This window comes from Trachemys scripta, chromosome 14 (genome assembly GCF_013100865.1).
Source record: "Trachemys scripta elegans isolate TJP31775 chromosome 14, CAS_Tse_1.0, whole genome shotgun sequence".
Lineage (NCBI taxonomy): Eukaryota > Metazoa > Chordata > Testudines > Emydidae > Trachemys > Trachemys scripta.
The window spans coordinates 15,282,854-15,297,222 of record NC_048311.1 but is presented as its reverse complement, the minus strand read 5'-3'; the positions used below and the strand labels follow the sequence as shown (position 1 = coordinate 15,297,222).

At 42.6% G+C, this 14,369-nt stretch overlaps 1 protein-coding gene across 6 annotated transcripts in view; it reads right to left on the bottom strand.

The window, feature by feature from the left end:
- The window catches only part of B3GNTL1 (UDP-GlcNAc:betaGal beta-1,3-N-acetylglucosaminyltransferase like 1), a 353,698-nt gene extending 342,998 nt beyond the window's left edge, over nucleotides 1-10,700 (bottom strand). The window contains exons 1-4 of one of the 6 annotated variants that reach the window (XM_034789917.1): nucleotides 9,929-9,996; nucleotides 6,378-6,983; nucleotides 4,725-4,841; nucleotides 4,505-4,604 (exon numbers count right to left, since the gene is read on the bottom strand). In XM_034789917.1, the coding sequence (XP_034645808.1) occupies nucleotides 4,505-4,604; nucleotides 4,725-4,757 (133 nt within the window). In that variant the 5' untranslated portion in view covers nucleotides 4,758-4,841; nucleotides 6,378-6,983; nucleotides 9,929-9,996. The other 5 variants (XM_034789912.1, XM_034789913.1, XM_034789914.1 and 2 more) reach the window with 5 other exon arrangements.
- Between the last annotated feature and the right edge of the window lie 3,669 nt (nucleotides 10,701-14,369).

Sequence of the window (14,369 nt, the reverse complement as noted above, 5' to 3'; positions counted from 1 at the left end):
CTTGCCAACCGGTACATAAACCGCAAGGGGTACTTCTCAATGGTACTGCAAACACAGGTGGATCACAAGGGACGTTTCACCAACATCAACGTGGAATGGCCGGGAAAAGTGCATGACACTCACATCTTTAGTAACTCCAGGCTGTTTGAGCAGCTGTAAGAAGGGACTTACTTCCCAGACCATAAAATTACTGTTGGGGATGTTGAAATGCCAATAGTTATCCTTGGAGACCCAGCCTACACCTGGCTCCCATGGCTCATGAAGCCATACACAGGCAGCCTGGACAGTAGTAAGGAGCAGTTCAACTATAGGCTGAGTAAGTGCAGAATAGTGGTAGAATGTGCCTTTGGACGGGTAAAAGCTCGCTGGCGCTGTTTGCTGACTAGGTTAGACTTCAGCGCAACCAATATTCCCATTGTTATTGCTGCTTGCTGTGTGCTCCATAATATCTGTGAGAGTAAGGGGGAGATGTTTATGGCAGGGTGGAAGGTTGAGGCAAATCGCCTGGCTGCCAATTTTGAACAGTCAGACACCAGGGCGATCAGACACAGGTAGGCACGCTGCACATCAGAGAGGCGTTGAAAACCAGTTTCATGACTGGCCAGGCTATGGTGTGACAGTTGTGTGTTTCTCCTTGATGCAAACCCACCCCCTTTGTTGATTTTAATTCACTGTAAGAAAACCACCCTCCCCACTTTGATCACAGCTGGCAAAGGAAATAAAGTCACTATTGTTTTCAAGCATTCTTTATTAATTTTAAAAAAAGGGAGATAACTGATAAGGTAGCCCAGGTGGAGTGGGGAAGAAGGGGAGTAGGGAAGGACAAGGCCACATTGCTTATTGTAGCCACACTACAAATCAAAACTGTTTGAATGACAGCCTTCTGTTGCTTGGGCCATCCTCTGGAGTGGAGTGGCTGGGTGCCTGGAGGGTCCCCCCCCCCCGTGTTCTTGGGCATCTGGGTGAGGAGAATATGGAACTTGGGGAGGAGGGCAGGCGGTTGTACAGTGGATGCAGCGGTGGTCTGTGCTCTTGTTGGCTTTCCTGCAGCTCCACCAGACGCCTGAGCATGTCCATTTGCTCCCCCATTAGCCCTCAGCATTGGATCCTGCCTCTTCTCATCATGCTCACTTAATGCTTTCCTGGACTCTGCCACTGAATGCCTCCATGCATTCAGCTGTGCCCTATCAGTGCGGGAGGACTGCATGAGCTCGGAAAACATGTCATCGTGAGTGCATTTTTTTCACCTTCTAATCTGCAATAACCTCAGGGACGGAGATGATAGGGGGAGCATAGAAACATTTGCACCTGAGGGGGGATAAAAAGGGAGAGTAAAATTTAAGATGATACATTTCTGAGAACAAAAGGGGGACTCTTTCACAGTGAATCAAACAATTCACAGCAGACAGCACATGTGCTTTAGGTACAAGGTCGCATTTTGCCTTTTATATTGAGCGCCTGCCAGTATGGTGACAGATCACACACAGCTGGGCAACAGAATTCAGTTTCCAGGCAGCCATGGTACGCAGGTTTCGGGGCAGCAACAGACACCAGTGCAGCAAGCGCATGCCTGGGGCAGCAAACCCCGGGGGGTGGCCTGCCGGTCGCCATGAGGCGGCAGTCAGGCTGCCTTCGACGGCATGCCTGCAGGAGGTCTGCCGGTCCCGCTGTTTTGGCAGCAATTCGACAGCAGATACGCTGAAGGTGCGGGACCGGCAGATCACCTGCAGAAACGCTGCTGAATCCGCGTGACCACGGACCGTCCGCAGGCATGCCGCTGAAGGCCGCCTGACTGCTGTGCTTGGGGCGGCAAAAAACATAGAGCCGCCTCTGGTGGGTTTGGCTTCTAATGCCTTCATAACATGTGGAAATGGTTTCAAACTGCAGCGCCCTCCTTTCCCATACCAAGCAATGCCGGTTGGGTTTGCCATTTAAAAGGAGGGGCTGTGGTTTTCGGGTGGATGTGCAACACACACTTCCCCCCACCCCTCCACGTGGCTATTTGGGATGAACCCTTCACCCCTCCCCCCACCAAGTGGCTAGTCTTAGGGATGATCCCTTTTAGCCAAGCGCAAACAGCCCAGCATGAACGGGGTCCTTTTACTGTTCCCTTACAAAAATTCCCAGGTGACCATGAATGATATTACTCTCCTGAGGCTAACACAGAAAGATATAGACCGAATGTTGCTTGAATGCGACCAAAACCCAGGACCATTCACTGCCATGCTTTGTGCTGCAATGATTCCAGACTACTTGCTACTGGCTCGGCGTGGTAAAGTGTCCTACCGTGGAGGACGAAATAAGGCAGCCCTCCCCAGAAACCTTCTGGAAAGGCTTTCAGAGTACTTCCAGGAGAGCTTCATGGAGATGTCCCTGGAGGATTCCCGCTCCATCCCCAGACACATTAACAGACTTTTCCAGTAGCTATACTGGCCGCGAATGCACCCCAAGTAAGTGTTCAGGGCAAATCAAACATTAAACACTATTGCTTTTAAACCCTGTACTGTAGTTACAAAGGTGCACTCACCAGAGGTGCCTTCTCCGCCTTCAGGGTCGGGGATCCCACCTTGGGAGGGTATTGGCTCCAGGGTGATGAAAAGGTCCTGACTGCCGGGGAGAACAGATTCTCCGCTTGCCTGCTGTGCATTCTTCTCCTCATCATCATCATCCACAAAATCCTCCTCTGTGTTGCATGAGACTCCCCCCTTGCAGGTGTCCACGGACAGTGGTGGGGTAGTGGTAGGGTTCCCCCCCCCAGAATGCCATGCAGCTGATCATAGAAGTGGCATGTATGGAGCTCTGACCCAGAGTGACCATTTGCCTCCTTTGTCTTTTGGTAGGCTTGCCTGAGCTACTTGACTTTCACGCGGCACTGCTGTATGTCCCTGTTGTAGCCTCTGTCCATCATGCCCTGTGCAAGTTTGGCATATATATTAGCATTTCTTCTTTTTAATCGGAGTTCTGCCTGCACAGATTCTTCTCTCCATACAGCAATCAGATCCAGTGTCTCCCATTCGTTCCATGCTGGAGCTCATTTGCGATTCTGGGGGGACTGCATGGTCACCTGTGCTGCTGAGTGCACCACGCTGACCAAACAGGAAATGAAATTCAAAAGTTCCCGGGGCTTTTCCTGTGTACCTGGTTAGTGCACTGGTGTTGAAAGTGCTGTCCAGAACGGGCACATTGGAGCACTCTGGGATAGCTCCCGGAGGCCAATAACGTCGATTTGCGTCTGCACTACCCCGAATTCGACCTAGCAGGGTCGATTTTAGCACTACTCCCCTCACCGGGGAGGAATACAGAAGTTGATTTTAAGAGCCCTTTGGGTCGAAGGAACAGGGTTACTTGTTTAGACACATTCATTATAAAATCGACCTAATGCGGCTAAATTCAACCTAACCCTGTAGTGTAGACCAGGGCTCAGCCTATCTTCATTCTATAGTAGTTGACCTTGGTAATACAACTTGAATTTGTTATTTACCAGCCAATGACGACTCCACTTCAGAGCCACTTCTTTATTTCTGACTTGGATCCAAATGTAATCATATCTAGAGTCATTCAAGTACTGGAACTAATACACAAAATAGGCCTAGCATCTTCATGCTCTGCAACAAAGGCTGTGGAAAAGGACAAATCCCTCCCATAACAAAGCCTTTAAATTAAATTACATTATACATGAAAATAGACTTTGTTCCCAAGAACACATACTGAAAAAATAAATTAGTTCAACTAACTAACTAAAAGAACTGTATTACTGCCCAGCATTATAAGATCCAATGCATCTGACTAAATGTATACGGTACTGCAAACCCCAAGTGTTTAAAAATCATGAGTCTGGCTGCAAAACAACATGAGATAGGTTTAAAAATCATGATATTTTAAAAACTAATAAATTTGCAGTTCTTTTTACTTTTGCCTTCTGCTTTCTAAATCTTTTGGGTACACTCAGTTCACATATTCAGGGTTTTCTCTCCAACTCTGCAGCCTAGAAACTTACTTTTTTTTTTTTAAATGAAAGCTGAGATACTCATGTAATCATCTCCATACATCTGAAGAAGTGGTGTTTTTTACCCACGAAAGCTTATGCCCAAATAAATCTGTTAGTCTTTAAGGAGCCACCGGACTCATTGTCGTTTTCATGTAATCATTTGTATCCAGGACCAAGGGTGTTAAGAACACCACCAGGTATCTCCAGATTTATAAAAAATTGCAGGAGTTGGCAACATTGTTAATACATTATAAACAAAAAACTTTTGCTGAGTAAAGTATAAATAATTAAGCCATATTCCATCTTCCTGCATGTACAGACAACTTCCACTAACATCAAAAAGTAGGGCCAAATTCTGTCTTTATTTGGGCTGTCTCTCTGAATGTGGATCTCCAGAAAATGATTTTCTATAGCAATTCCAGCTTACTGCAGAGACCATTCTTAAACTAACAATAAAGTGTGCCCGCCAAACCAAATTATTTAGCCATTCTTTAAAATCACTATTCAACAACATACCTCCTTGGGGTTGAGGTGAATCATGACCACCAATGACAACCCGAATACCCACATCTTCTAACTTGAACTTCCATTTTTCAATTATATTAATTGAATTGTCCTGAGAAAGTGATGACATAGAGGCATCAATTTTAACTTATAGGGTAAGTTAAAGTAAATAAAAATTCTTACAAGAATTAGGTTAGATAATATTTTAAAACTAAATATAAAACATACATACCTTACTAGCATCATTAAACACAGACAACTCCATGGTACCTTCAAAATCTTGCTCCACAACTGACTTCAAGCATTCATCCAACCAACATTCAGTATTGTGAACAGGCAGAATAACAGACTACAATGAACAGAGAACACACAAACATTATAAAACATGAAAGCATCCATTCTCCTTGTTTATTTGCTGTTTATCCAAAGAATATTCATTTAAAAAAGGAAAGGGCCTGATCCTTTCATAACCTTTCACAAAATATGTACATTGGCCATAAAAAAGAAAACTGCTCTTTCCTTCACAAGTAAATGGTATTTCTTCTCCACCAAGCTTTATTATTTTTTTACTCCACAAAACCCATTATGTGTTAGTTTCTGTGGTTGTATTTCTTTGAAAATTCTTCGAACAAAAAGCAAACAAAATGTCTACACCACCAGTTATTTACTCGCAGCACTACTTATTGTCATCTCTAGTCTCTTAACTTATCCTCAACCTCACCATTTTACCTCCATCCTCTCTCAGTTCAGAGGGGTCCTCTATTTTTCTCTATCCCAGCTCTCCAGTTTGAATTTTTATCTGTAAAGTAGGCAACTCACATATCTCATCTCAGAAATCCTTGTAATACTTGGCCAATGTACTGTTGAGAGAGGCTACTTTTAGGTACATATCAAAGAGACTTCTTCACTCCACCAGTTACAAAATTGCCTCTCTCATTGCATTAACTATTATATGTGTGAGCCATATATGTATAAAATGTAGAACTTATTTACATTTTTTAAAATTATCTGTGAATTACAAATGATGAGAAGTAAATTGTATAGGTGTATAATGATGAGGCAGAGGATTGCAGGAAGAGAAAGGAGATGAAGATAGTTGAATGCTGCCCTGGAGAACTGGATTCTATTCCTGCCTTTACCATAGAGTTCCTGCGTCATACTGGCAAGCACTCAATATAAAAGGCAAAATGCGACCTTGTACCTAAAGCATGTGGGCTGTCTGCTGTGAATTGCTTGATTCACTGTGAAAGAGTCCCCCTTTTGTTCTCAGAAATGTATCATCTTAAATTTTACTCTCCCTTTTTATCCCCCCTCAGGTGCAAATGTTTCTATGCTCCCCCTATCATCTCCGTCCCTGAGGTTATCGCAATGACATGTTTTCCGAGCTCATGCAGTCCTCCCACACTGATAGGGCACAGCTGAATGCATGGAGTGCTAACTTAAAGCTTTCCTGGACTCTGCCACTCTGAGACACCTAGGACCTGATTTTTCAGAGTACTTAACATCATAGAAAAGTCTACGAGGAAATTAATAATTCTGTCTTCAAAGCATGGTTTGAATAGTGTGCAGTAAATAAGATCTGGGGCCATACTTTCAACATTTGAACAAATTACTGAATAGCTACTCATTAAGTGACTACCATTCACTCTGTGCACTGAATGAGACAGGGGTCCTGTGGAAAAAAACGGTATGTGATCATGTAATTAAGGACTGTATTGTAATGCAATACACACAAGAGCACTGAATAAACTCTGGCATTTCCTAACTTCTGAGTAGTTTTTTTGAGTAATGTAATATATGTCTACACAACAATCATGTGCATTATAACTTCGCACTTCACTAGCACATTCCCTCCACAGACCTAACAAAAATTACTGAACTTTACCACATAAGTGAATTAATCCTCTCATCATTCCTGGGAAATAAGTATTGTCACCATTTTATCATTCTATAGATGGGGAAACTGAAACAAAGAGGTTGAATGACTTGTCCAAGGTCCCACAGGAAATATGTGGAAGAATCCAGGAACAGAATCCAGATCTCCAGATTCCTGTGATTTAACTGCAAGACCATGTTTCTTTCAAATATTAATTCATGTCATCACTATATTAGAATTCAGAAGAAAGCAAAAACATTAGAAAAATGTTAAAATGGAATTAGCAATGGTCTGGGTTATGTGTATGGGGGGGTGTTTATCTATACACACATCTCTATATGCACAAAATGCATCTACTTTAGGCTTGATAAAGCATATGGCCTGATATTATGATTGGCAAATATGAAGTTGTCCAGTATTTCATAGCAAAATACAAAGTGATATTCATTTCAGACTTTATATTCTGAACCTAATTCTAAATTCCCAGATGCCAGGGAATCAAGCTCTATGAATGAACTCACCTCCTAGTTTTCAACAGGGTGTTTTACTAGGGAATAGTGGTATTTCAAACAGGTGGGAGGGCTGTGTTTGCACAATAATGCCTTCTCTGCTTTTCTTAAATTTAAAAAAAAAATAAGTTTGGTCCTCTGCTTTGATAAAATTATTAATAATATCAAATAGAAGACAAAGAATCATATGGCATGCAAATTAAGAAACGAAGTTTTGAGATTAAAGAGCTTTGCTTCACATTAGTACTTTGAGACTGCCAAGCACATAAGCAGAAACCTGAGATTGTTTCAAAAGCAACTGCTAATGCTACACTACACAGTCTGACTCAGTCAATACATCCAATTCACTAAGGATTTTAGTACTCCCAAACTGGCAATTAGAATAAAACTTCATAGTTTGACACCACATTAACCCATTGTTGTTATATTTTTTAAAAAGGAAAAGTACTTGCCACAAGTCTTCTGATAGGCTTAGTGGTAGCATTAACTAGCCGCAATACATCCATGCAAATCAGTGGTTCTCAAAACATTTTCTAACCAACTAACCTCAACACAAAATTTTTTGGCTGACTACTCTATCACCACTAATTTGACTATTTAAAAAAATACACATAAAATGCATTAGCTGAATCTGTCTATATTTTTCTTGGATTTTATGTTTAAACAAAAGTAGAAAGGCAAGGTGTTATATTACCCAAACACTCTTACATTCAATATGAACAGGCAAAAATTGCAAAAGCAGCACTTTCATGGTGAGGCCTGTATTACAAAATTTGTAAACAACCACTAGCACCATCAAGGTGCTTGGCGCTCTGCACAATACTTTATGTTTATGTTTTTAAAATATTATTTAAAAAAAATCACTGTGATCAAGTTTCCTGTCCTCAGAACCACCACAGCAAAAGCGAGATAGATGCCTGCCAAACTAAGTGCAGTAGTGGAATCCCTGAGGATACCTCTGAGCAAAAGGCTCAAGAAAGAAGTATTAAGTGTGTGTGTATATATATATATATATATATATATATATATAAAAAAATAAAAACAGTACATACATGATTTTGAACCAGTTCACAGTGACTACTGACTTTGGGGTTTTGTGCCATTGCTTCAGGTCCTATCATCCCTACTCAGTTCGCTGGTTTTCTGTGGTTGCCAGGACCCACTCAAGTCCAGAGACAGAGGTTACAAATATCACAATCCAGCGCTTTCATTTTTCCCTCAGATCATTTTTCCTCACTTTTTAACTTGGTTTACAAGTTGCATTTGGCAATGACCCCATACTACAAATGCTAAAGCAGGTGTTCCAGTTAAAGTGCTTCAGTTAAAGTGAGAAAATAACCATGCAAAGCAGCAAATTTCATTCAGAGGCTCTAACATTTCTCACTATAGGAATACATTACATGCACTTTCAAAGTAATTATGTGGGAACATCTCTCCAGGGGCACATACAGGAGTCTTGCAAATAGCTTATACATTCATTGTCATCTCAAAAACAACAAGGAGTCTGGTGGCACCTTAAAGACTAACAGATTTATTTGGGCATAAGCGCATCCGAAGAAGTGAGGTTTTTACCCACGAAAGCTTATGCCCAAATAAATCTGTTAGTCTTTAAGGTGCCACCAGACTCCTTGTTGTTTTTGTAGATACAGACTAACACAACTACCCCCTGATAATTGTCATTTCAAGTTCAGTTCACAAGTGTTTAAATTGTAATCAGCCATATCATCATTAGTTGGCATTGATTTGTAGCAGAATCCAACAAGAGAGTATTTTAAGGACCTGTAAGCTTGAAGAAACTTCACACCACATCCAGAGGATAGGACACAAGACTGGGAGTCAAGAGACCTGAGTTTCACACCCAACTCTGCCACTTATACAATGTGGAACTTCTCCAGAGCCTTTTAAGACAATATGAGTTTTTCCATTGACTTAATAAGCTTTGAAAAAGGACCTGTGTGGTTTTGGGTTCTAACTGCTCTAAACCTCAGTTTCCCATCCCTGAAATGAGAATAATGAAACTTAACTCCTTGTAAAATGCATTTTGATCTATGGATGAAAAACACTAAATGATTATTACATGATAAGTCCCTAGTACTTCTACAAATGTCACTAACAAGTCATGTTTTCATGAATTAGAATACTGAAAATAATACACCTCTTACAAAACCAAAGAAAAGCAAAGGAACTGAAAAAATGGCAGTCTTTTCAAGTGCCCCTGATTCTGCATTAAAAAAGCCTTATTTTCCTGTCCCTATCCTCTCTTTAAAAGTTGAGATTTAAAAACAGAGAGTAACAGTTCAAAAGTGCCTAGCTGACTTAGGAGCCTAAGTCCCATTGACTTTCAATGACACTTAGGCGCTTTTGAAAATTTTACCAATCAGAAACAAATGTCAATTTTTGAAAACAAGCATGGGTTTTCTTTAACACATCATTCTGTATTCCAAGCCATTTCAGTCCTTCACCCTTGGAAAGAATGCATGAGTTGTGGCAATTGTCTTCCACAGGATGGCCATTTATTTCAAATTAAGTTAGTAAGGTTTTTAGGCCTCAACATTTGATCTGACTTTATATTGTTAGAATCAGTGGGGAGAAGAGCTTTTAGATGTCTAAAGATCTTTGTTTTGATTTTTTTCCTAGTGCACTGTTTTGTTTCAGTAGAGCAAAATACAAACTACTGTTATTTTTGAACCGAAACAGCTATGTCAATAAAAGAAAACACTTCTCCCACCCTCAAAACAAACACCTTACAAAGAGTACAGAATACAAAATAAACAATTGCTATAAGAAACTTTGTGCAAAGTCCTTTCATATTCAGTGATGAGACAGGGGTATGTCCAGTCATAACAGAGCAATTCCTTTTCTCTATAAGTACAAATGTTCTAAAAAGAGAGGGCCAAAATCCTGCTTGCTTTCCATAAGTGAGTACTCTCCCCTTCAAAGGGACAACTGGTGTAAGTATGCAAAGAATGATCTGGACACAAAGGGAATAATTCTTTACAAATTCTTAGGATGGAAGACTCAAGAGTGTAAGTGTAAGAATGAGAAACATACCACTTGAATTCTACATCCTTCCCCGATTATAGAGTCCAATGATGCTCTGGACTGCAGCTGGGGATTGTCTGGTACAGGAGGTGATGGAGCTGCTGGCCATTTACACTTGGCAGGTACAGAATCACGGTCACACAGTTCTTTGTGCAGAAAGGGGACATGACCTCCAGCTGCTGAGACGGGGCTCATGGGAGCCCCAACTTCTTCTGACATTTCTAGCTTTCTCACCCCTTAGACACACATAAGGCAAGCTCTGGGGAGAGGAATGAAGTATACCACCAAGGGGGTACAACCGGTTAACTATAAAAGAGGCCCTCACACTGCACCAGAGCATGAGAACAACAGTTTCATTCCTGCTTCCATGGAGTGGCTCCTAAGTGAGAGCAAAGGGAACACAAGTCCAGTTCTAGCCTATGTTCCAGAAGGGATGGAAGACCCCATTCCAGGCAGCTGCCAATGTGAGAAAACTACAGAGTTTACTGCTAAATGCCTCTGAACCAGTCAAAATGTTCAGGTCTCAGGCTGAAAGTACCAGGGGTTGGGTGGGTCAAGGCCATGATTAGCATTAATACACCCACTACGCCCATGAAATGCACAATCACTGCCACTTAGGGGGTTGCTCCCCCTCTCTCCCCTCAGGGTGCTGTTTTCCTCTCCCCACCTTGGGGTGTCCTGCTTCCCCACCACACACACACACTCGCCCTCAAGGTGCTGCTCCCCCCACCCCTTCAAAGTGTTGCTCTCCTGCCCCTCCGGGTGCTTCAGCTGCCTGCTCGCTCTCTCTCTCTCCCCCCCTCACCCGCCTCAGGGTGGTGCCGCTTCACAGAACCTTTCTCCCCCCGTTCGGCTCGCCCCCACGCGCGCGCGCGGCCCCCTAGGCGTTCGCGGCTCAGCGCTAACTAGCGCCAGGCCCCCTGCCCCAGAGCCGACACGCCCCCAGCGCTCTCCGCCGCGCGATGGAACTCCCCAACTCCCCGCCCCGGCCAGCCAGCCAGGGAGAGGAGCGCACACAGCGGCTAGAGGGGCCGGAAGTGAAGATGAAGAGGCGAGAAGGTGACAGTCTAGGGAGTTAGAGGAACCATAGAGCAGGAGGATTTTTTTTTTTTTTTTTTTTTTTTTGAAGGTGAGGGGGAGGGAGCTGTGATTAGAGTCAAGGACAAGGCTGGAATGATGGGGGGACCTGGGGTGGTTGAGGATGGAGGCTTAGGTGCTGGAACTGGGGGTCCTGCTGCACCCTGGCTTGAAGTGGTTTCCATCATATGCAGGGTTTACAGTTTGGACATTCTACAACAGATTTAAAGGTCACTATTCTCAAACAAAAAAAACTAAAGAAACAGACTTCAAAGAGAAACAGCAGAACTAAAATTCATTTGCAAATTTAACACCATTAATTTGGGCCTGAATAGGGACTGGGAGTGGCTGGCTCACTACAAAAGCAGCTTGGCCTCTCCTGGAATTGACACCTTCTCATCTATTATTGGGAGTGAACTACATCCACCCTGATCGAATTGGCCCTGTCAACATTGGTACTCCACTTGTGAGGTAACTCCCTTCCCTTCATGTGTCATTATATATTGCCTGCATCTGTAACTTTCACGCCATGTATCTGAAGAGGTGAGGTTTTTTACCCACAAAAGCTTTTGTCTAAATAAAACTGTTAGTCTTTAAGGTGCCACTGGACTCCTTGTTAGTTTGGTTCAATGGCTCTCAAACCCACCCCCTCCCCCGCCCCCCTCACACACACAAATTTTTCCAGTGCCCCGGATGGTTTTAGACCTAGGGAGGGGGTGGAGGAACTGTGGTTCAGATTATTGGCAGCAGAGGTGGGTCTTGGATTTAGGGGTGGGGGAGAGGGATGGGTGGTGTTTGGGGTTTTGACAGAAGGGGTGATTGTCTCTAGCTTGATTTTCAAGTTGCCTTTGGTATCTGGCAGGGGACTTGTTTGTTTGTGTAAGGAAAGCTGTTTCCACTGTATACTGCTTTAATTTCATGGAAACTTTCTCTTGTTTTCATTAGCCCCAGGCTTTGTTAAACACTGTTTTTACAATATCTAAATTTGCGACCCTATTTCACCCGACAATGCGCCTTTAAATATACCAATCATATTACTTTCCATGATGTAATGAAGCTTAGGTGGCTGTGCATGTAAATGTTCTTTGTTTTAATAGTAACATTGGTTCCTATAGTTAATCATCCTACAGCTTATCTAGTTTTGACACTTTGAAACTTCTAATTTTTTAAAATTAAAAAATACTCCCTGTGTCTCTTTAGTCTATTATTGTGTCTCATTAAGGACTGGTATTTCAAATGCAACCAGTATCACATTTTTAAAATAATAATTAAACTGGCTTTAAAAACGACCCAACAACTGTATTTTCTTAATGATATCATCACTAAAGATAACTTATTGATGAAAGCAATGATCCTGCAAACATTTATGCAGTAGGATAGCTCACAATTATAAGTGATTGCAAGGTTGGGACCTATATGGCAAGCTGTTTAGAATATAAAATATTTATACAAAGTAGGGATGTAAATAACATGTAAAAACAATAACGTGTAACTGATTAAAATTTTATTGGTTAGACAGTTAAACATTTATCCGGGGAACTAAGGGGTGCGGGGGGTGCTGCAGCACCCCCACCTTTAAGGTGGGATCCCTGCTGTTGGCCCTGCGCCCAGGAATCCCCACTGCCAGCCCCACGCCCAGCACACCCGGGGTCCCCACTGTCAGCCCCCCGTGCCCAGGGTCCCAGCTGCTGGCCCCATGCCCGGGGCTCTGCTGCCCACACCAGGGGTCCTGATTGCCAGCCCTGTACCACAGGTCCTAGCTGCCGGCCCGGCCCCGGTGCTCTGCACAGGGCACCAGCTGGGACGCCAGCCCGTCAGGATGCCGGGCGCTGGCAGCAGCAGAGCCCCAGGCATGGCAGCAGCCGGGACCCCAGGCATGGGGGCTGGCAGCCAGGTCCCCGGACATGCAGTTCGGCAGCCGGGAACCTGGGCAGAGTTGAATCGTTAATAGAAATCGATAATCATCAAGCTTATCGGTTAGCCGGTTAAACTTTTACATCCCTAATACAAAGTAATCTTTGGCAACCTAAATCTTCCAATTGTCCCTGGATTATTTAAAGACTCTATTAAACAGTCAGTTCAACAAGCAAACAGATCAAAGTTATCTTAAAATGTTTGTTGGCATGCAAATATGGAGGGGTGGAGGATGTGGGGAAGACAGCCAAACAATAATAATTCATCATCGGAATTCATTTAAAATTATCTGTCCAACTTCCCCCCACCCACTCTGTGGGCAATGTTGGGAAATGTAATATTTTTTCATCTGATAACATAGACTAACTTTATACTTCCTTGTTGCCTTCATGACTTTTTTTTATCCAAAATAGATGTAGCAGTTTGTTATTTATTTATATGTATTGCAGTAGTACCTAGGAGTCCCAATCGTGGACCAGGACACCCTTGTGCTAGATGCTGTGCAAATATGGACCAGATTGTTCCTCCCCCAAAGAGCTTACAATCTAATGGCTTTTCTGCACTATAGACACTATGGTGCCACAGCTATGGCACTGCAGTAGTGCCACTGTAGCACTGTGGTGTAGACATTTGCTACAACTACGGAAGGGGTTTTTCCCATCCCTGTAGTTAATCCAACCCTCTGAGAGGCAGTAGCTAGGCTGGTGGAAGAATTCTTCCATTGCCCTAGTGGTATCTACACTGGGGTTTAGTTTGGATTCACTACCCATCTCAGGTGTATGAATTTTTTCACACCACCAAGTGAGGTAGCTAGGTCAATGTAAATTTTAGGTATACACCAGGTCTAAGTAATTGAAGACCCAAACAAGGCAACTGGAGATGCATTTTGAGTTATATTCCACAGGTAGCTACAGAGGGCAGCTAAACTAACTTCCTTTCTAAATATATAATAAAAGCTTTTATTTTATTAAATTATTATAATTACTGTTGGAAGGTTGGGCCAGATTTGTAAAGGTATTTAGGTACCTAAAGATGCAGGGAGAGGCCTACATACTTCTCTGAATCTTTAGACACCTAATTATCTTTACAAATCTGGCCCTTTGTTACATAGTTTTGACTCTATCCTTGTTTTATTATTTTATTTTAATGTATCACAGTGGAGAGAGGTATAATAATGAACTGTATCAAGTTCTTCTTTCAAGTACATAGTGTGCCCAGCTTTAACACAATTGATAGTGAAGGAACTGTTTTACTTTAAACACTGTCTCAGAAAACCGTGGGAGCAGTAACATTGTACTGAAGCAGTGTTGCACATAACAACAATTACAGTTTCTTAGAGGAGTCATGTTGTGTTGGTATAACTCTTACTTTGTATTATATTAACTTTCAAGGCTGGCAGGTAAAATAAATCATATTTTTTCTTGTAATGTGAGCACATTTAATTTGGATGAAATCACTC